We start from the raw sequence: 20046 nt of genomic DNA, 5'->3' as shown, positions 1-20046 counted from the left end.
ACAATCTGCCTGCTGGACACGGCGGGCAAGGTGCTTGAGAGGGTAATCCTCAATAGACTGGTGAAATATACAGAAAGTGAGAACGGTCTATCAAGCAACCAGTTCGGTTTTCAAAAAGGTAGGTCCACGGTGGATGCAATTCTCTCCGTCACCAGAACGGCTGAGGTTGCAATCCAACGCAAGAGGAGGGGCATTCGTTACTGCGCGATCGTCACGCTTGACGTGAAGAACGCGTTTAACAGTGCCAGCTGGGACTCCGTAGCCTTAGCGCTACAGAGTCTCAGAGTGCCGACGCCGCTGTACAAGATTCTGGGCAACTACTTTCAGAATCGAGTGCTAGTGTATAACACAAACGAGGGTCAGAAAAGCGTTCCGGTTACCTCAGGTGTACCGCAAGGTTCCATCCTGGGTCCGGTACTGTGGAACGCTATGTATGACGGCGTGTTAAAACTAACCCTCCCTCCAGGGGTGGTGATCGTGGGCTTCGCCGATGACATAACTCTTGAGGTCTATGGCGAGTCTATTAGAGAGGTAGAGTTAAAGGCCGCGCTATCAATACGCGTAGTGGAAAACTGGATGCACTCCAGGAAACTGGAGCTAGCGCACCATATGACTGAAGTTATTGTTGTAAATAACAGAAAGTCTGAGCAGGAGGCATCGATTAGTGCCGGTACATGCACTATCGCCTCAAATCGCTCGTTGAAGCTTCTGGGGGTTATGATCGACGACAAGCTCACGTTCGGGAGCCACGTCGAATATACCTGCAAGAAAGCTTCCATTGCTGTGGCAGCGCTATCTCGCATGATGGCAAACAGCTCGGCGGTTCGTAGCAGCAGGCGCAAAGTCCTTGCTAGCGTGACCACGTCCATACTCAGGTATGGAGGACCAGTGTGGTCCAAGGTATTGAGTACCTCGTGCCATCGCGGCAAACTCGAGAGTACGTACAGGCTAATGTGCCTAAGGGTCGCGTGCGCATACCGAACAGTGTCGTACGAGGCGGTTTGCGTCCTGGCTGGCATGATGCCCATCAGCATCATCGTCAAAGAGGATGTAGAGTGCTTCGACCAACGCGACACGAGGGGTATTCGCAACACCATACGGTCATCCTCAATGGCCAGGTGGCAGCGGGAGTGGTCCAACACTACAAAAGGTAGATGGACACACCGACTCATTCCAGAGTTAGCAGGCTGAATTAATAGGCGCCATGGGGAAGTAACCTTCCATCTGACACAGATCCTGTCAGGCCATGGGTGCTTTAGGCATTACCTGCATAGGTTCGGGTACGCCGAGTCCCCTATGTGCCCCGCTTGTACGGGTGCGGAAGAAAGCGCAGATCATGTGTTCTTCACATGTCCGCGCTTCGAGCGGGTACGGTACGAAATGCTGGCAATAAGTGGGATGGACACCACGCCAGAGAATATAGTGCGTAGGATGTGCGAAAATAGGGAAATCTGGGATGCGGTCATCACGGCAGCATCACAGATCGTTAGTATTTTGCAGGGCACCAATCGACGGGAAACCATCGACGTGCCCCAGTTAGTTAACGGTTAACTCACTGGCCTGTATAGGCTGCTCTGCTACCCATAGAGGTAAGTGCGAAAAGCACGACGGGCCCTCTCCCTGAAGTAATGCTTAACGGCGGTCCCGGGGAGACCAAGGGCTTTAGCTGTTCAGCTTAGGTTGCTCAGCATGGGTAAAAGCAGACATAGGCATCGAGACCCTTATCCGCCTAATGCTCTTCTTATTATCTACTTGGAGTTCTATTGCAATTGGAAATTCCCGAATAAGCCTACAACTACGTCAAGTTTATCTATTCAGCCTGTTTCTACACCCAAAGTAAAATCTTATCGCTCCCATTCATGTCAGCTTGGCGAACAACGGCTATCAACAGCTATATAAGCACTGCCGGAGCTAATGGACTCAGTCAGTATCTTGAACGCCTGGCAGAATGTTCAAAATTTTTACACTACTGGCGCTGGCCTGCGTCGGTATTCACGGCGATGCGGTAAGATAATGCAGCATTACTCTCCGATTAGTGTTAAATACTATTTGCGTACACAATTGCAGACCCGGCCTATCATCACTACGACCGGTGGACAGATTCAGGGTGTAACAGCGAGCTGTGGGCTCTTCTGTAGCTACTTTGCGTTTAACGGAATCCCTTACGCAGAACCACCAGTAGATGAGTTACGTTTCCGTAATCCGGTTCCACATCAGGGTTGGGCAGGTGTCAAAGATGGAAGTGAACATCGAGCGTCGTGTCCATCGGGAGCTAGGCTAGGGGATGGCTATTCAGGAAGTGAGGATTGCTTGTTCCTGAATGTGTACACACAGAACATAATCGGATCCCGTCCGGTCATGGTTTGGATTCATGGCGGTTCCTTCACCGGCGGGTCGGGAGACTCATGGATCTACGGACCAGATCATTTTGTACAGGAGAACACTGTGATTGTTACAATCAACTACCGTCTCGGAATTCTTGGATTCTTCAGCACCGGTGATCAGCATGCGCAAGGTAACTGGGGTATGAAGGATTGCGTGGAAGCTCTTCGGTGGGTGCGCAATAACATTGCAGCTTTCGGTGGTGATCCGAATAACGTAACCATATTCGGAGAAAGCGCTGGAGGAGCAGCTGTTCACTATTTGGTTTTGTCTTCGATGGCCAGTGGATTGTTCCACAAAGCAATCGCCCAATCGGGAACAGCTTTGGTACCGTGGGGTTTCCAGTACAATCCTCGAGAGATGGCTGCACATGTCGCCACTACGTTCGGTTATCCAACCAACGACAATGCAGAGCTTGTGCGTCTGTTGCGATACACTCCGAAGGGTGATTTTGTACGCCTTCAACAAGGTTGGACCGATATTCCCATTCCCCGTGGTTTCAAACCATTTGAGTTTGTACCAACAGCCGAACCAGCAAACTCTCCAGAAGCAACATTTTTAACTCAAAGACCCATTGATATTTTGAATGCTGGAAGCTTCAACCACGTTCCGTTCATAATTGGGTATAATGATGCGGAGTCGTTGTTTATGATCCACGAACACAGAATTGATAGCACTGTGTGGAATGAATTTACCAGAAATCCACAATTCTTTGTACCTCATTTCTGGAATATTCCAGTGGGCACGGCCGCTTCAAATGCAGTCAGTCAAGGTTTCCGTGATTTCTACTGGCAAGATCGCGCTCTAAGTGATGAAATAATGCTGGAATGGACTAAATTCCACACGGATCAACAATTCATCTACGCCATTGACAAAACTGTACGATTAACTGCCCAGCACAACACGGCAGCGACATATTACTATCAATTCAGTTTCGACGGCGATTTGAATTTGGTGAAACGCCTGTTGTTACTAACGGCATGGCCAGGTGCAGTACATGCTGACGAACTTCCGTACATGTGGTCCATGACTAATTTTCCAGTAACACCTATCTTACCCGGCAATCCAGCACTAACGGTTCGAAGGAGAATGCTACGTCTGTGGACGAATTTCGCCCTCCATGGAAATCCAACGCCTAACTCGGACAGCGATTTGCAGAACATTAACTGGGCACCAGTACAGAATGGAAACATGGCATACTTGGATATTAACGCAAATTTAGTACCCGGTTTCAATCCGAACCAAGCTCGCGTAGCAACCTGGACCAACCTGGAACAAAACTACGCAAACAACCCGTTCGAATTTCCTATGACGTAGGTCAACATGATAATAAATTAACCTAGTGCTAATCGTAGAATATTGCGTACATGAGTCCGAAAAAAGAATCATCCGATGGGCGATCAGCTTATCGCACCTGGCAGCTGGCAGTATTAGGGGGTAATTGCCGAATATCTTATCACGGAACGAGTTTTGATTTATGTTTCTGGTAACGAATGGACCTCCCAATGCGTTTGTTATAAATTTGTTGTTTTGTGATTGCGAGGCACACAAACACAGCGGTTTTTCGAATTATTGGCAAACTCCTGCGTCAAACGTACGACGTGTACAACTAAACAATCAAATCCGTGAGAATTCCCCAAAATAAACAAAACGGTAATCATGTCGGCAGATTCTGTTATCTAGCCAAGTTGTTCATTAAAAGATGAAGCCTTACTGAGCTTTCACTTAGTTCTTAAATTATGCTGTTATTTGCATTACTAACCGCGTCCATCACTGTTGCCGTGTAAGTGTAAGTGGTAAGTCAAGCCGTTGTTTCTACGAGTGGATGAAAACTTAGCTTTATGAATCTCGTTGCAGAGTCGACCGATCATTACCACAACCGGCGGCCAGGTGCAGGGAATAACGGCCAGCTGTGGTTTGTTCTGCAGTTATTTCCAGTTTAACGGTATTCCATTCGCTGAACCTCCGGTTGGAGATTTGCGGTTTAGAAACCCGGTTCCACACAGTGGATGGACAGGCGTGCGTGATGGAACGGAATTTGGTAGTGGGTGTGCGCAGTGGTCACCGTTTAATGAATATTCTGGAAGCGAGGATTGCCTTTTTCTTAACGTCTTTACTCAGAACATAATTGGATCACGACCGGTGATGGTAAGGATACATGGAGGAGCCTTTGTGTTGGGTTCCGGGGATACGGGAATGCACGGACCGGAGCACTTAATAACGGAGAATGTGGTGGTTGTTACGATAAATTATCGTTTGGGAATTTTTGGATTCTGTTGCCCAGATTCAGTACGGGAGACACCCATGCTCAGGGTAACTGGGGATTAAAGGATTGTATCGAAGCCCTGCGAGTGGTGCGTGACAATATAGCCGCTTTTGGAGGAGACCCAAATAATGTGACGATTTTCGGTGAAAGTGCAGGAGGAGTTCTGGTGCATTTCTTGGTGTTGTCTTCGATGGCTGCTGGATTGTTTCATAAAGCGATACCGCAATCAGGGACAGCGCTAGTTCCGTGGGGTTTCCAATATAATCCTCGGGAAATGTCCCAGAATATTGCTGACGCCTTTGGATATACACATGAAACTGAAGAACTTACACGGCTTCTACGCTACACTCCGATCGCAGACTTTGTGGCGCTTCAAAGAGGCATAACAGCCATTCCTATTCCTCGTGGTTTTAAACCCTTTGAGTATGACCCCAGCGTGGAACCGGTGAACTCACCCGAGCCCACCGCCATTACTCAGCGGCCGATTGAAATTTTGCACGCTGGTACCTTTAACCACGTTCCGTTAATGATCGGCTACACAAGCATCGAAAGTTTGTTTATGGTTCGTGAGCATTTACTAGATTCAACGGTATGGGACGAGTTCACACGGAATCCAGGGTTTTTCGTGCCACATTTCTGGAATATTCCGGCCGGTACCACTGAGGCTAGCGCAGTGAGCCAAGCATTCCGTGATTTCTACTGGCAGGATCAAGCTCTCGGCCCGGACATTATGCTAGAGTGGAGCAAGTTCCATACAGACCAGCAGTTCATTTATGCCGTAGACAAAACGATCCGCCTAACATCTTCCGCTAATTCAAGCCCAACATTCTACTACCAGTTCAGCTTCGATGGTGATTTAAACTTTTTGAAGCGCCGTCTTTTCCTAACGGACTTCCCTGGAGCAGTGCATGCAGACGAAATGGCTTATTTGTGGAACATCGATAATCTCCCTATCATACCTATACTTCCGGGAAACCACGCCATCACTGTCCGTCAACGAATGGTGCGGCTTTGGACTAACTTTGCTACCACAGGAAATCCCACGCCAAACTCGGACGCAGATCTACGAAACGTTCTGTGGGCTCCGATTCAAGGTGGTGATATGGCCTATTTGGATATTGGCGAAGATCTCGTCGCTGGCAATGAGCCGAATAAGGATCGTATGGACCTATGGAGCGATCTGGAAAACCGATATGCAAATGACCCGTTTTATTTTCCCTATCAATAAACTCACATTTGTAGCGTTTTATCAATCAATAAAATAAAAGTTTGCCGTCATAACTCCAGTTAATCTTATCGAAATTCCAGTAATCTTTCTTCCAGCAAAGAGGGTTCCTTCCAGTGTGAGACCAAGTGGTTAACGATGTACACTATACTACTTGTAGTAGCCTTTGTGTTGCCTTTCGTGCGAGCAAGAGATGGTCCTATCATTAGCACCCCTTCCGGTGAAATTCAAGGCACAGAAGAATCTTGCGGTTTGTTTTGTACGTACTATTCGTTCAGAGGAATCCCGTACGCTCAGCCTCCGATAGGAGAGCTGCGCTTCCGAAATCCAGTCAGCCATCCTGGCTGGGATGGAGTGCGCGATGGTAGTAGCCACGGTTCCGTTTGTCCGCAGGTTGGTATCCTGCCCGGACAGGTTATCGGTGATGAGGATTGTTTGTTTTTGAACATATACAGTAGGAGCTTGATCGGATTACGCCCGGTGATGTTTTGGATTCACGGTGGAGCGTTCAGTGCCGGTTCCGGAAATAATGATGTTTACAATGAGCAAAAGATGATAATGGAGGATATTGTACTGGTGACGATAAACTATCGACTGGGGGCACTCGGATTCCTAAGCACTGGGGATCAGTACGCCCAAGGAAACTGGGGTTTGAAGGACTGCATCGAAGCTCTTCGTTGGGTACAACGGAATATTGCTGCTTTTGGGGGAGATCCGAACAGTGTTACTATTGCTGGAAATTCTGCCGGAGGCTCTCTAGTACATTTCATATATCTCTCCGGAATGGCGGATGGCTTATTTCATAAAGCGATTGCTCAGAGTGGGGTCTCGTTGGTTCCGTTTGGTTTCCAGGATAACCCAAGATTCTTTGCTGACAGACTTGCAACAAATCTACAACTATCAACCGATAGCTTAAGCTATGTTCAGGAACTCAGAGGGTTGCCGGCACACAGCTTAGTTCCACTTCAGTACGATCTGGTAACAATTCCGGTTCCCAGATACCTGCGGTCTATGGATTTTGCTCCATCGGTAGAGCCAGCCAGCTCGCCAGAAGAAAGAGCTTTAACTGATAAACCTATGAATCTTATGCTAAGTGATGAGAGCCAGGTTCCGCTGATGCTGGGATTTAACGATATCGAGGGATCATTCTTCACTACTCTGGAGCTGCTGGTTGATTCGACCATGTGGAGTCAATTCAATTCCAATCCACATCTACTGGTCCCCTATTTCTGGAACATCGCGGCAAGCACGTCAGCGTCAGCGAGTGTCATCAATGCCTTCCAGCAATACTACTTCCAAGGCCAACCCATTGGAGCGTCGCTAGATTTCGAATGGGCACAATATTACGGGGATCACATGTTTTCGTTTGCAATCGATTATGCTGCCCGATTCCATGCCAACAGACAGACTCCGGTGTTTTACTACCAATTTTCCTATGACGGAGATTTGAATTTGTACAAGCAAATGCTACAGATTACCCACCCAGGAGCTGTCCATACCGACGAATTGCCTTATTTGTTTGAAATAGCTTCGCAGCTAGGTGTTACTATTCCGCCAGCCAGACACGCCTTGACCGTGAGCAGCCGAATGGTTCGGATGTGGGCGAATTTCGTTAAGTACGGGTACTTAACTAACGTCAATTTCAAAGCAGCCTAGTCTATAGATCTATCATTTCAGCAATCCTACTCCTGAAGCAGATTCCCTTCTGCAGAACGTCGTTTGGCCTGATATTCAGGCGGGCACTAACAATCCAGCGCTGCTAAACATTGGACAAGATTTAATCATTGAAGATGCTTCCAGCTTGGGTAGGCTTTCGTTGTGGCACAATCTGCAGGAGTCCTACGCTAATAATCCTTTTCTGTAAAAATATGCACCCAGAAACAAGGTTGCCATAAAATGTCTATGTATCATAAACCAATGTGTGTATTTTTTAACTTTCCATTGTCTCTATTATTGATTACAGCTAATTTCGTCCCTACAGTCTCGTTGGTAAACAATAGACGCTAAATTGCGTTTTTCACAAGCTCTCTGCTTTCGTTGCGATAAAAAGCAAACGAGAATCGTTACGCTATAAACTCGTTCGAATAAAAAAAGGTAGTAGACTGTGTATTGTGTGCAGACGGTCCGCGTGTGGTTCCTTTTTTCGATACCGGTGCTGTGATAACAAAAGCAATGCAGAAGCCGGAGCCATCGGGCTTTGGTTAGCCTCTAGCAGTGTAGAAAACTATGCATTGTGTACAGACGGTACCCATGTGGTTCATTCTTTTGGTACCAGTGTAGTGCTATATCAACCGTACAGCAGCCGAAGGAATTTCCCCACACCGTCAACCGTTGGTTAACCCCTCCACCTTCCCCTTTACCTAACCCTATATCAAGGGTACCGGAAGTACGGGTAAAAGCTTACCCAGATGCCGCGTAAAGTCCGTTTGAAGTTTTTTTTGGGCCCATTAAGAAGCCACTAAACATAATACAAATCGGCAAGAACCTGGCAAAACAGTTTCCGGACGTAGCTGAAATTATAAAGGTTAGACTCTTCACGAGGGAGTACCGCGTGTACATCCCTGCCAAGGATGTAGACGGTGTGGTTACCGAGGGGAATCGCACTGTCGATGACATTTTGCATTGTGGAGTGGGGTTTTTTTCAAGAACTCCATGATGCCAAATGTGAAGACACTGGATTACAAGCAATTGCAATCAGTATCCATCGAAAAAGGGATAAAGGAAATCCTTTCTTCAAAGTCCTTCCGGGTAACATTCGCTGAATCCGCAATGCCGAACTACATCCTCCTGTGCCGCGAGTCATGCAAATTTAATTTTTAATTTATTTATTTGTTTGTACAGTCAACAGGTAGAAACAACCCCAATGACTAAAACTAGAACTAAAGTCAACAAGTAAAGACTAACTTAAACAGACAACACTCTCAAAAAGTTATTTCTAATTACACGTCTGGACAAATTAAAATCGAAACATTCAAAACAATTGTCGAAAACGCGACACATACATTTCATCGGTTCGTGCATCCCGTAGTTCGTCCTGGATTTGCCTGTGCTAAGAAACATATGGGACCGAAGAGCACGTCTACGGGTGTTTACGTTCAGACGACTGAGAAGCTCGGGGCAATCTATATTAGAAGTTAGCAAGTCGCTGATAAAGCAGGCTTTAGCGACATCTCTTCTGACGTCGAGAGCATCCAGATGTATTAACCTGCAGCGCTTAGTATATCTAGGCAGGTTATTCCGGTCACACCACGGCAAATGACGCAGCGCAAAACGTACGAACTTCCGTTAAACCGCCTCGATTCTATTGATTCCGTTTTGGTAATATGGCGCCCATACGACGGCTGAGTACTCGAGCGTTGACCGTACTAAAGCACAATATAGAGCCTTCAAGCAGTACACATCCTGGAAGTATTTGCCAAATCGGAAGATGAATCCTAACTGAGATGATGCTTTCGAAACAACGTATGACACTTGATTTTTAAACGTAAGTGAAGAATCTAGAAGTACTCCCAGGTCTTTCACGGTGCTCTCGCGTTTTATCACAGTGCCGCTTAAGACGTAGTCGGTGAAAGCTAGCTGTCGCTTACGCCTAAAGCATATCACAGAGCATTTGGAAGCATTGAGGACCATTCGATTCGTCTTGCACCAAGCCGCAAAGACGTTCAGTTCATTTTGGAGAAAGAGGGCATCACTCGTTTTTTCAATAACATAGTAAAGTTTCAGATCATCAGCGTAAGATTTCTTCTGGTATTTCAGAACAACAACAGAAACAAGAATGGTCCGGGATGGCTACCTTGTGGAACGCCGGATTTCACTTGGAATGGGAACGAAACATGATCACCTATTTTAACGAAAGTGTTTCTGTTAGTCAGGTACGAGCGCAGCCAAGAAAGAAGACTACCGCCAATGCCTAATCTTTCAAATTTAGCCAAAGCAATTTCATGATCCATTTTGTCGAATGCAGCAGAAAGATCAGTGTAAATTGCATCTACCTGCGACTTTTTTTCCATATGCCGTACCGTGCTGGATCGAAACCCGTACAGTATCGAAATCTGTACACCTTGATGTTTTTCTTCAGTTTTAAGCATTATAAAAGTGAAAATTCATATGATAGCTACATGTACATACGTTACGTACGGTTACTACGAAACGCTACGAAAATTGCACTATTTCAGCTGATATCAAAAATTAGAAAACCGTGTGAAACTTTAGGAGCCAGTTGATCCTCAAAATATACTTATTCGGTAATTTAAAGATAAATTATAAATAAAAGATGTTCATTTTTGTACTTCTTCATCTATACGAAGTTTGATTTATTGTTGTATGGACTTTGATCCAGTCTATATCGCGTGTGTGCGGATTTCGATTCAAAAGTGTACGGGTTTTGATTCAGACAAAAAACTGTGTACGGATTTCGATTCAAAACATGTTCTATTTAAACATGATTTTTTCGAGTTTCGGAGTGATTTTAATCATTTTGCTGGAAAATAGTGATAAAATATAAGTAGACCTATAACTAAACATGTCAGTTTAAAGCAATATGTGATTTCTTGATTTTATATTGTCCGTCGAAGATTATCATGTGCTTAGGTGTACGGATTTCAATCCAGCACGATAAAAGAGGTGAATGATACAAGGTTAGTGGTAGTGGAGCGTTTCGGAACGAAGCCATGCTGGTCTGACGAAATATACTGCGAGCATTTCTGTGTCAAAAAGTTCAGAACTACCAGCTCGAAAAGCTTTGACGAAGCACACAAGGCGGCAATTCCTCGATAATTGGAAACGGTATGCTTACATCCTTTTTTGTGAACCGGGAAGACAAAAGAGTTTTTCCAGCAGCTTGGGAAGACACCATGAGTAAGCGAAGAATTGAAAATCACTGCTAACGGGGATGCAAGAGCATAGATGCAGTTTTTGAGGACAACGGCTGGAACGCCATCTGGGCCAACACTGGAGGCTGCTTGGCTGCTGTAATAATAACATCCCTAGTTATCGAGTGGTGAGGACCGATATCTGGGAAGACAGGAACATTCGCAGTAGCGCTGATGATAGCATCGGAGCTGGCTGGTAAATCCAGGAAAACGCTGCTAAATTGTTCGTGAAAAAGAGAGGCTATTTCCTCCATGGTAGAAGCCTCGCGATTGCCATTTCGCATACATGTAGGAAGACCAGTTTCCTTCCTCTAAATACTAACATAGCGCCAGAATCCCTTCGGCTTCCGTCTCAGATCGCGTTGCAAACGATTAAGGTGTGCATGAAACAATTGTTTGTTGATACTCCTGTACTGAGTATTAGCTATGAGATAGCGCGCTCTTGACGTCGCAGTTCAAGTTTTACTGTATATTTTCATTTTTCATTGAGAACCCCGTTCAGCTGTCTAAGGCAAGCTGTGCAGATGGCATCCAACAAACATGCGGATGTAAAGCTGTTTACAGAGCGAGTGACGTCGGGATAGAAAAAGCCTTTTGAATTCGACGGTCATATGGTACTGCGAAGGTTGAAGTCGCCGATAACGATAATGTTGTCCGTTGCATTTGTTTGAGAAACGATCCAATGAAGTGAGTTAATATGTTTCTCTATAACTGCAAGCTCATTGACACGGTTGGGCGGGAGATATACAACGCCGATGAAGGTGTTCACGCCTGACAAGGTTGCCGAAATCCAGAGTTGTTCAATTTCGGAGTAACCTGGAGGCAAGAGCGGATGGCCAGCAAAACACCGCCCCCTGAACGTTTATCACTATTAGTTGGGGTTCGGTCCTCTCTGTATACAGCATACGACTCATCGAACAGTTGATTCGACACCGTATTGGCATTTAACCAGGTTTCCGTGAAGGCGTAGATGTCGTAGCAGGAATCAGGGCAAGCAAGCTTGTATTCGGTTAGAGAGCAATTAATTCCTTCGACGTTCTGGTAATACATCAGCAAGTCGGACGAGACGGATGAGCGAGTTCGAGTGTCAGATCTCATGGAGTGGTTCCGTAACTCCAATTGTGTAACACTGCTGGAAACCGCAGTCTCCACACCTGACAACAGGATCGGAACGACTATGGTGAACGAAGGCGGCAGTGGGCAGGACTGTGTCAGAGGGATTGGGAGCTTCCATTATGCTGTATACAATGCGTTCCGACTTCCCGGTAGAAGTAGGTGATGCTCTGCTGATACCGCAGCGATGTCATGGTTCCGGAAACTCGGTAGGGTGGTTTGATGATGCGACAGAATAACGTTCGGGAATGAAGGGATATTGTCGAGCTCGGGAAAATTCGTAGTCACCTGAGTGCGGGAAACTTCATCACACAGAGATAAACCTGAGTCAAAGTAGTACTTGCCTGAGTATGCAAGTTGGAAGACCTCGTTCTCACCACTAGCCACAGGGCCGAGACGACTTTGACTAACGAAGTGTGCGCGACTGGGTTAGGGGAGTCAGAGGCTTCCAAAATGCTTTTCACGGTGCGTCTCAGCTTAACTGGAGAATCGGCTGTCAAACCTCGTCTGTTACAGGTGTCTGAGCTGAATCGGAAACCAGCACTAAAGATCCATAAGGGGCTGGCGTGGTGGAGGCAGCTGGAGTGTCGGTTAAGAACCCAACAGCTCCATTATTGTTTTGTCCTACTGTGGGCGTAAGATACTGAGTGTGTGTGAATAGTATTCCTTGAGGCCAAGTATCGGGTCTCAAAGCTACATCTTTGAATTCCAGCGGAACACCGACTTAAAATGAAATAAAGTTGAGCGTCTTAGGGTCGAGACCTTTTTTGACCAATGAGACCACTTTAACGGTGTCGCAAGATTTCAGACCATCGCGTGCAAGTTTTTCAACAATATCAACACTTACAGTTGGGTGCACTGCCAAAACTGCAAGCAGTTAGGTCACACAGCCACCTACCGAAGGCACGCTGCAGCAAATGCGGAGGCAGTCATGCTGAGACCGCTTAGAGTAGAGAAACTGAGAAGTGCCTTCATTTCGAGGGAATTCGGCATGACCTATCGGAACACCGCGTACAATTAAGCGCCCCCTGAGCCTCCCTCGACAGAAAACATCTTTTCCTTTTTGTCAACCGATGAGGGTATATGTGGCGACCCCAACGAAGGCTGTTCTTATGTTTTGCTAGGCAGATCTAGGAACAGAAGAATAATTAACTATCCCAATCTTTTCGGAAAGGCCGTAAGATAACCCCTAGCGGAATGACCATTAAGCCAACGCAAAAAGGAACCGGTGAAAAAAACCGGAGCAAGTACCACCCGGTTGTAATTTTAAATCGAACCAGGAGTACCCACCGCTTCCTGGGACACCAAACACCCCTTGTGCATTCATTACTCGATCAGAAAAGGAAGATTTCAACTCTCACTGCTCGCAATGGGGGTCGTTTTACGACAACAACCGATCTTCCTTAATCTGTAATTTGATCAACGACTCTAATCCAGCTTTCCATGAGCGGATTGAGTATGCAGCCCATTTTGACATCTTCTGTACTGCCTATAATCGCATATCAGTCCCATATGAAAAGCATCGAATTGAGAAAACGGGGCTTGAAGATATTTTTCTTGTTTTGGGTACTGTACTATGTTTTGGGTTATTCCTATTTTTTAGACATAATATAATGAAACAGACCTTTATCATAACTTCTTTAGTAAAGAATTCCTTTTTTTCGTAAAAATTTCAATGAAAAACAGCGTTGCAAAGCGAGCAAGAAGCAAAACCTTTCTCCTCCTTTCTGTTTGAGAACGAAACATATGCTACGCTTCTCAAGTCTTTTGCACACACGCCTTCGAGATACTCTTTCTTTTTCATGCATTCCCCTTAGTAGCAGCAAGCAAGCACCGACACGTTAAAAGTCTTTTGTATTGCTACTCAGGGACTGTAAAAAAGTACGCGAGTTCCTGCTAGCAAGTAGGAGTATTCGACTAAAACTGCTCGACTAGGAGAAGTGCTTGAAAAACTGTGCTAGAAAACGAAAATGCTTTCTTCATCTACCCGGTTTTGCTTCGTGCACCGACAGCCGAACGTGGGGGAAGAATCTGTAAAGTATCGCACACTGGAACGTGTAGAGTATCGGACTGCTTTGGTGAGTTTTTTATAGCAGCCTAATGCAAAAAAAAAAATATTTTTTTTTGTCCCTCCACAACTTTGTAATGCATCTTGAAACAATTGTACTCAGCTGGTTGTGCTTGCGAGAAGGGGACTCCACGTGAGTAGAAGAGTAGACGCGCGTGTGTGCATATGATCTTCGGAGCGAATGCGAGCAAGGAAGACAGCGATAAAGAACGAAAGCTTGAAAGAAGAATGCTCCAGTGTGTGCTATTGACAGCTACGAGAACCTCACTTGGATGTTACATGTTGTTTATGAGTGAGACTAACAACACTGATCGCATACCAGTCTGGCTCTCAACCGCTCTATGAAGAAGGAGGTTATATTTTTCTAGAGTATTTTGAATATGGGCACACATTAATTTAATGACCACAGACAGCTTTTGTGCTGCATGGAGAATGGCGGAGACGTACATCCATTACTAACCAAGATTTTAAGGTCGTCGTTGAAGAAAAACAAAATAAAAGGTTGAAGTCTTGAATAAGTTGCTGGACAATTTCCTTTCTTACGTCTTTAGTGTTTCGCAATACGTGCTAAATTAAATTAGCCCGCATTAATCCGTGCATTTAGCAGATTGGAGAAGTGGTACTGAGAGGGGGAGTTTCATTACAACAGTGACGACGGCGATGAAAAGCTAAACGACTAAAAACTATTTCTTCTGAGTTCCGACAATTTCAATTGAATGATCACTTGAAGCAGATCATCCAGAAGAAATTACCACCTTACAGAAGAAGCATTACCCAGGCCCAGGACTATGGAGGGCCCCTCGTGTCGGAAGGCCCGGGGAAATTTCCCCCCTTGCCCCTTTTAAATCCGGGCCTATTCAAGGCTATTATCTCCCTGAATGACGAAGCCAAGAAACTTTTCTGGAACGAACCAACAGCAAAAACTGCAGTTTAAGTGATTACTTGAAATTAACTTTTGTGTGGATCTTTTTGGAAACTGCACCAAATATTTGTTATATAAAAATATGGCCATACTCAGAAAAAACATCTGGTGGGACTGATAAGCGAATATTTTTAAGATGGGACAGATTGACCTCACTTTTTGACGTTGGACTAACGTCTATATCGAAGTTAGGCACCTGAATTTGAAAATCTAGTAATTCAACCAGGAAAAACCAGGGAAAAGTGGTCAGGTTTTGAGAGCTTATATATCAGTCATTTCTTTTCAGAATTTCGAGGTTTTGGTATCAACCGATCAGAAATTCTTTTACGGTTGAATTTATGTAACAAAAATAACCTATTGTTCGAGATACACTATTGAAAAATTGATAAATCACATCGATTGTGTAAATCATACCAAGCAACCGATCACCACCTCTCTTCACAAGCACAGTCGACACTAACGGATACAACCGATCTGACTTTGTAAACAGTCTCGCAGCTTACAACCAATAACGAGCTCGCTTTCGGTGCAACAGGTGTTTCAACACCGTTTTAAAATGCTTCTTTTATTATTACCACTAAACAGATTCTAAACACCAATGGCTTGATTGATAGGGGAAATATTGCGCAAGATTGTCATATAATAATTTAAATATGTTTTCGATACTAAACTAGTTAAAAGTTGTGTTAAAAGTCGTGCACATTCAACCAATCACATGCTCGCTTCTACTTTGCTCGCGGATGGATTTTTGCTTTGAGCTATATAATAGCCTGCGTCGCCTCATAGTCATTCGTTAACAAGTGGAAGGCCGGTCCTGAATAATCAGCAGCGGTGGCTGATTCCAGTGGCGAAACTGAGCTGCAGCAGAACCAGAGCGGTGATCGAAACGATAGTTTCGTTTCGTTAAGTTTGCTTTTTACTTAGATAGGAAAATTTTACCAATTCGCTCAATTAAATGATTGTCTTGGTAGTGCAGCTACGAACAAAGGTTTGATTCGAATATGTATGAAATGACAGCGATTAAAGATATAAAAGATATCCATTCTTTTAGTATATATTATTATTTATAACGTTTTAACGTCTCAGCATTCAGAAATGCACTGTTAGACAAAATTGCAGCAAATACTAGAGTTGCAATTCTCTCTATTATTTGTTTTAATGGAATAAAAGAATTACGTAGTCCAACGTCTTGCGGTCGTGTCTTGAATACCACTCTCCTATTTTTCTGACTTTTTGGAATAAAACCAACATTTTTGTATTCTCATCGATAGTTAAGCAAGAAATAAATGGAACTTGATATTCAACACAAAAATAATGAAAATCTATACTGGTATGCGATTATGGGCAGTGTAGGTCATGTAATTTTCAATCACCGTAACAGATTAGAAAATATAACAACGTTGTAACGTAGCATAGCAACTTCAACAAACAGTGAGCGTTTTGTTATTTAAATTTCGTCGTGCGCATGCGCGCATCAAAATAAACAAACCTGTTATTAAAGTTGCTATGCTACGTTGCAACATTTTCATGTTTTTCATTCCGTTTCTGCGAAAAAAAAACTACCTGACCTACAGAAAACGTCATAATAAGCTGCGAGCACTATCCGCCATTACCGCTCGTGGAAACCTGGGTATGATACTTTTGAAGACCGAAGACAAAAGACTAGTCTTTCTTGGTTGATCGCGATGGCTGACAAACAAATCGGTTTGTATGGCACAATCTCACCCCCACTGGCACAATCTCACGCCGACTTACGGTACTGGGGAAGCGACACGTGTACCAAGTCCTCCAGCACGTGAAAGTGTGCTTAACCATCCCTTTGCTCGATATCATTAGCGTTAGATTGCCGGTGAAAAGTAATGAAGATTAGAACTTCAGCTTTTATGATTTATTGACTGATAAATTTACCCCTATTGATACGGATAATAGAACGGATCGTTGGCATATCGTTCTTCCAAATCACTCCAGAGGCTGATGCGATCCTGGTTCGGATGGTTGCCGGCAAAAAGATCGTCACTTATATCCAGGTACGCCATGTTACCGCCCTGAATTGCGGGCCACAGAACGTTTTGCAGGTCTGTGTCCGAGTTTGGCGTCGGATTTCCCGTGATAGCAAAGTTAGTCCACATACGAACCATTCGGGCACGGACAGTGAGTGCAATGTTGGAAGGAAGAACCGGCGAAACTGGAAGATTTGTGATAGAAAATATGTAAGCGAGCTCATCTGCGTGCGCCGCACCAGGGAAGTCCGTTAGCAGTAGAAGTCGTTTCATGAGGTTCAGATCGCCGTCAAAGCTAAATTGATAGTAAAAGGTTGGTTGTGAATTGGCTGCCGCCGTTAAGCGAGTTGTTTTGTCCACAGCATAGATAAACTGTTGATCTGTATGAAATTTGCTCCATTCTAGCATAATGTCCGGGCCGAGAGCTTGATCCTGCCAGTAGAAATCACGGAATGCTTGGCTCACTGCGCTAGCCTCAGTGGTACCGGCTGGAATATTCCAGAAATGTGGCACGAAAAACCCTGGATTTCGTGTGAACTCGTTCCATACCGTTGAATCTAGTAAATGCTCTCGAACCATAAACAAACTTTCCATGCTTGTGTAGCCGATCATTAACGGAACATGATTGAAGGTACCAGCGTTCAGAATCTCAATCGGCCGCTGAGTAATAGCTGTGGGCTCAGGTGAGTTCACTGGTTCCGCACTAGGGACATACTCGAAGGGTTTGAAACCACGAGGAATAGGAATATCCGTTATACTTCTCTGAAGAGCTATGAAGTCTGCGATCGGAGTGTATCGTAGAAGCCGTGTAAGTTCTTCAGTTTCATGTGTATATCCAAAAGCGTCAGCAATATTCTGCGACATTTCCCGCGGGTTATATTGGAAACCCCACGGAACTAGCGCTGTTCCTGATTGAGCTATCGCTTTATGAAACAGTCCAGCAGCCATCGAAGACAACACCAAGAAATGCACCAGAACTCCTCCTGCACTTTCACCGAAAATCGTCACATTATTTGGGTCTCCTCCAAAAGCAGCTATATTATCACGCACCCATCGCAGAGCTTCGATACAATCCTTTAACCCCCAGTTACCCTGAGCATGGGTGTCTCCCGTACTGAAGAATCCAAAAATTCCCAAACGGTAGTTAAACGAAACGACAACCACATTCTCCGTTATCAAGTGTTCCGGGCCGTAAATCCTCGCATCTCCAGAACCCAACACAAAGGCTCCCCCATGAATCCACACCATCACCGGTCGTGATCCAATTATGTTCTGCGTGTAGACATTAATGTAAAGACAATCCTCGCTTCCGGAGTACTCGCTAAGGGGACTCAATTGGGCACAGTTGTTTCCAAATTCCGTTCCATCGCGAACCCCACTCCAACCAGCGTGTGGAACCGGATTCCGAAAACGTAGGTCACCCACCGGAGGTTCAGCAAACGGGATTCCATTGAACTGGAAATAACTGCAAAACAGACCACAGCTGGATGTTATCCCCTGAACCTGGCCACCGGTTGTTGTTATGATCGGTCGACTCTGTGCGAGGAATTCGTTGAGTTTATAGATCTTTTAATAGAAAAAGTACAAATTTGGCTTACCGCATCCTGGGACACAGCAATAGCGATTGATACCGCTAGTAAGGCTAGTAGCTTAAGCATGGTTGATAAACTGAGTAAAAGTCTGGCAGAACCTTTTACTTTTATAAACAACTGGATTAGATAACAAAATGATACGGCATTTTTATTGACTTTTTGGGGAAATTCTCGATTGCAGACTGATTAATTATCGTTTGTCGGTGAATATTTTTGTAGTCAAAATGTCGGATTTTTAACGTCGCACGAAGTTTTTATCGCATGAAACTCTGTCATCATCAAGATCGAAGTTCAAGAGAAGGTTGTGCGTTTATTGTAAATATTGTAACAATACGCAAAACCAGCGCTTTCACTGGATCGAGTCCCTTTACTGCGTCAAGCGAAGTTGAATTAATACAGTTTGCTTTTTTCGGCGAATTGCAAATTGTTTGGACCTGATCCTGGAAACGGCAACTTTTCGTAACGTGCTGCAACGCAGTAGAGTTTATTTACAGTTCCAAGCACAGTAATTTATTGCAGTTTCCCTTTTTTTATACAAATTAAAATTGACGTATCAGAATGCTCTGGTAAAAGTTGCTGCTAGCACTAACATAATCTTATCTAATCTACGGTTCGCTCAGTTAATTGAGTGTCTTGAGATTCGTCAGAGCTAATCTCAACGGCACATTGGTATATTATCAACCTTTTTTATGATTATGTGAACAGAGCTTTCAGAGGAGACATGTACTGTGAAAGAGAGCTTGGTGTTGGCTCCGCAAAAATGGAAAGTCATCAACTGGTGAACTGACGCGATAGTGCGTGCCTCCGTGCAAGACGAAGGATGCAAAGTGCGCGAATCGTTGAACATAGAATAGAGCACCTCGCAACATTCGAATCTGCAAGATCGGCGCTTTAGAGTGTGATAGATGCGAGGGCTTACTTCGAGAAAGGGGTCAGTTCCGGAATCGAGTACTCGTTTACAACACGGAGGAGAGTCAGAAGTGCGTTCTAACCACCGCAGGAGGACAGCAAGGTTTCCTCCTGGGACCGGTGTTGTGGAATGTCAGTTACGAAAGAGACGAGCTGAAGTTCCCTGTTGTGTTGTTACTTACCAATCAGACGAGAGCCGTGGTGGCTTGTACTGTATCATGAAGTTGTCGCGATGTTGCTCGGTTTTGGGCTGTGTTTCGCCAGTTCCCCAGGCGTCTCATCACCCGCAAGTCTCCTTCGATCTGCAATTGGGTTCTCTTTAAGCAGCGCGTGCAGCTCGTGGTTCATGCGCCGTCACCATTCTCCGTCGTCTGTCTTTACTCCCCCGTAGATAATCCGCAGCACCTTCCGTTCGAAAACTCCAAGAGCGTTAAGGTCCTCCGCGAGAAGCGTTGTTATCTCGATCCGTAAAGGACTACCGGTTTTATCAGAATTTTGTACAGCGTCAACTTCGTGCGTCGTCGCACTCGACTCGATCGAAGTGTCTTTCAAAGTGAAAAGTAGGCACGATTTCCAGCCTGGATGCGTCTCTGGATCTCTTTGCTGGTGTTATTATCGGCGGTCACCATTGACCCCAATTAGATTTGAGTTGGGAGGTTGATGTTGTTCTTCTTGGAGCCTCTCGCTCGCATGTATTT

The 20046-nt window shown here is 45.0% G+C and overlaps 3 protein-coding genes and 1 pseudogene across 4 annotated transcripts; 3 read left to right on the top strand and 1 right to left on the bottom strand.

Annotated features, from left to right (window-relative positions):
• The first annotated feature begins 1929 nt into the window (after positions 1-1929).
• LOC129718416 (esterase E4-like) lies at positions 1930-3739 on the top strand. The gene is made up of 2 exons (XM_055669187.1): positions 1930-2005; positions 2068-3739. Exons 1-2 carry the CDS (start codon positions 1949-1951, stop codon positions 3697-3699), a joined length of 1689 nt encoding a protein of 562 aa, XP_055525162.1. The 5' UTR covers positions 1930-1948; the 3' UTR covers positions 3700-3739.
• Positions 3740-4245: 506 nt separating this feature from the next.
• LOC129718417 (juvenile hormone esterase-like) lies at positions 4246-5929 on the top strand (annotated as a pseudogene).
• Positions 5930-6008: 79 nt separating this feature from the next.
• On the top strand, positions 6009-7742 carry LOC129729963 (juvenile hormone esterase-like). 2 transcript variants are annotated; one of them, XM_055688905.1, is made up of 2 exons: positions 6009-7489; positions 7551-7742. In XM_055688905.1, exons 1-2 carry the CDS (start codon positions 6012-6014, stop codon positions 7735-7737), a joined length of 1665 nt encoding a protein of 554 aa, XP_055544880.1. In that variant the 5' UTR covers positions 6009-6011; the 3' UTR covers positions 7738-7742. The 2 variants fall into 2 exon arrangements, with proteins under 2 accessions (XP_055544880.1, XP_055544872.1); XM_055688897.1 differs by having other exon boundaries at positions 6009-7495.
• Positions 7743-16752: 9010 nt separating this feature from the next.
• On the bottom strand, positions 16753-18508 carry LOC129731691 (juvenile hormone esterase-like). The gene is made up of 2 exons (XM_055691892.1): positions 18446-18508; positions 16753-18383 (listed from the first exon to the last, which is right to left on the bottom strand). The coding sequence occupies exons 1-2, from the start codon at positions 18503-18505 to the stop codon at positions 16758-16760; spliced, it is 1686 nt and encodes a 561-aa protein (XP_055547867.1). The 5' UTR covers positions 18506-18508; the 3' UTR covers positions 16753-16757.
• Between the last annotated feature and the right edge of the window lie 1538 nt (positions 18509-20046).

Source organism: Wyeomyia smithii, chromosome 1 (genome assembly GCF_029784165.1).
Source record: "Wyeomyia smithii strain HCP4-BCI-WySm-NY-G18 chromosome 1, ASM2978416v1, whole genome shotgun sequence".
NCBI classification, from domain to species: Eukaryota; Metazoa; Arthropoda; class Insecta; order Diptera; family Culicidae; genus Wyeomyia; species Wyeomyia smithii.
Note: the sequence above shows the minus strand (reverse complement) of the source record. Positions and strands in the feature narration are given on the sequence as shown.

Excerpts from the sequence above, each read along its gene's own strand:
- LOC129718416 (XM_055669187.1), top strand. The coding sequence starts at position 1,949 with ATGTTCAAAATTTTTACACTACTGGCGCTGGCCTGCGTCGGTATTCAC. Across the intron at positions 2,006-2,067 it reads TCGGTATTCACGGCGATGCG|ACCCGGCCTATCATCACTAC; the intron begins GTAAGATAATGC and ends ACACAATTGCAG.
- LOC129729963 (XM_055688897.1), top strand. The coding sequence starts at position 6,012 with ATGTACACTATACTACTTGTAGTAGCCTTTGTGTTGCCTTTCGTGCGA. Across the intron at positions 7,496-7,550 it reads GCGAATTTCGTTAAGTACGG|CAATCCTACTCCTGAAGCAG; the intron begins GTACTTAACTAA and ends CTATCATTTCAG.
- LOC129731691 (XM_055691892.1), bottom strand. The coding sequence starts at position 18,505 with ATGCTTAAGCTACTAGCCTTACTAGCGGTATCAATCGCTATTGCTGTG. Across the intron at positions 18,384-18,445 it reads TTGCTGTGTCCCAGGATGCG|AGTCGACCGATCATAACAAC; the intron begins GTAAGCCAAATT and ends TTCCTCGCACAG.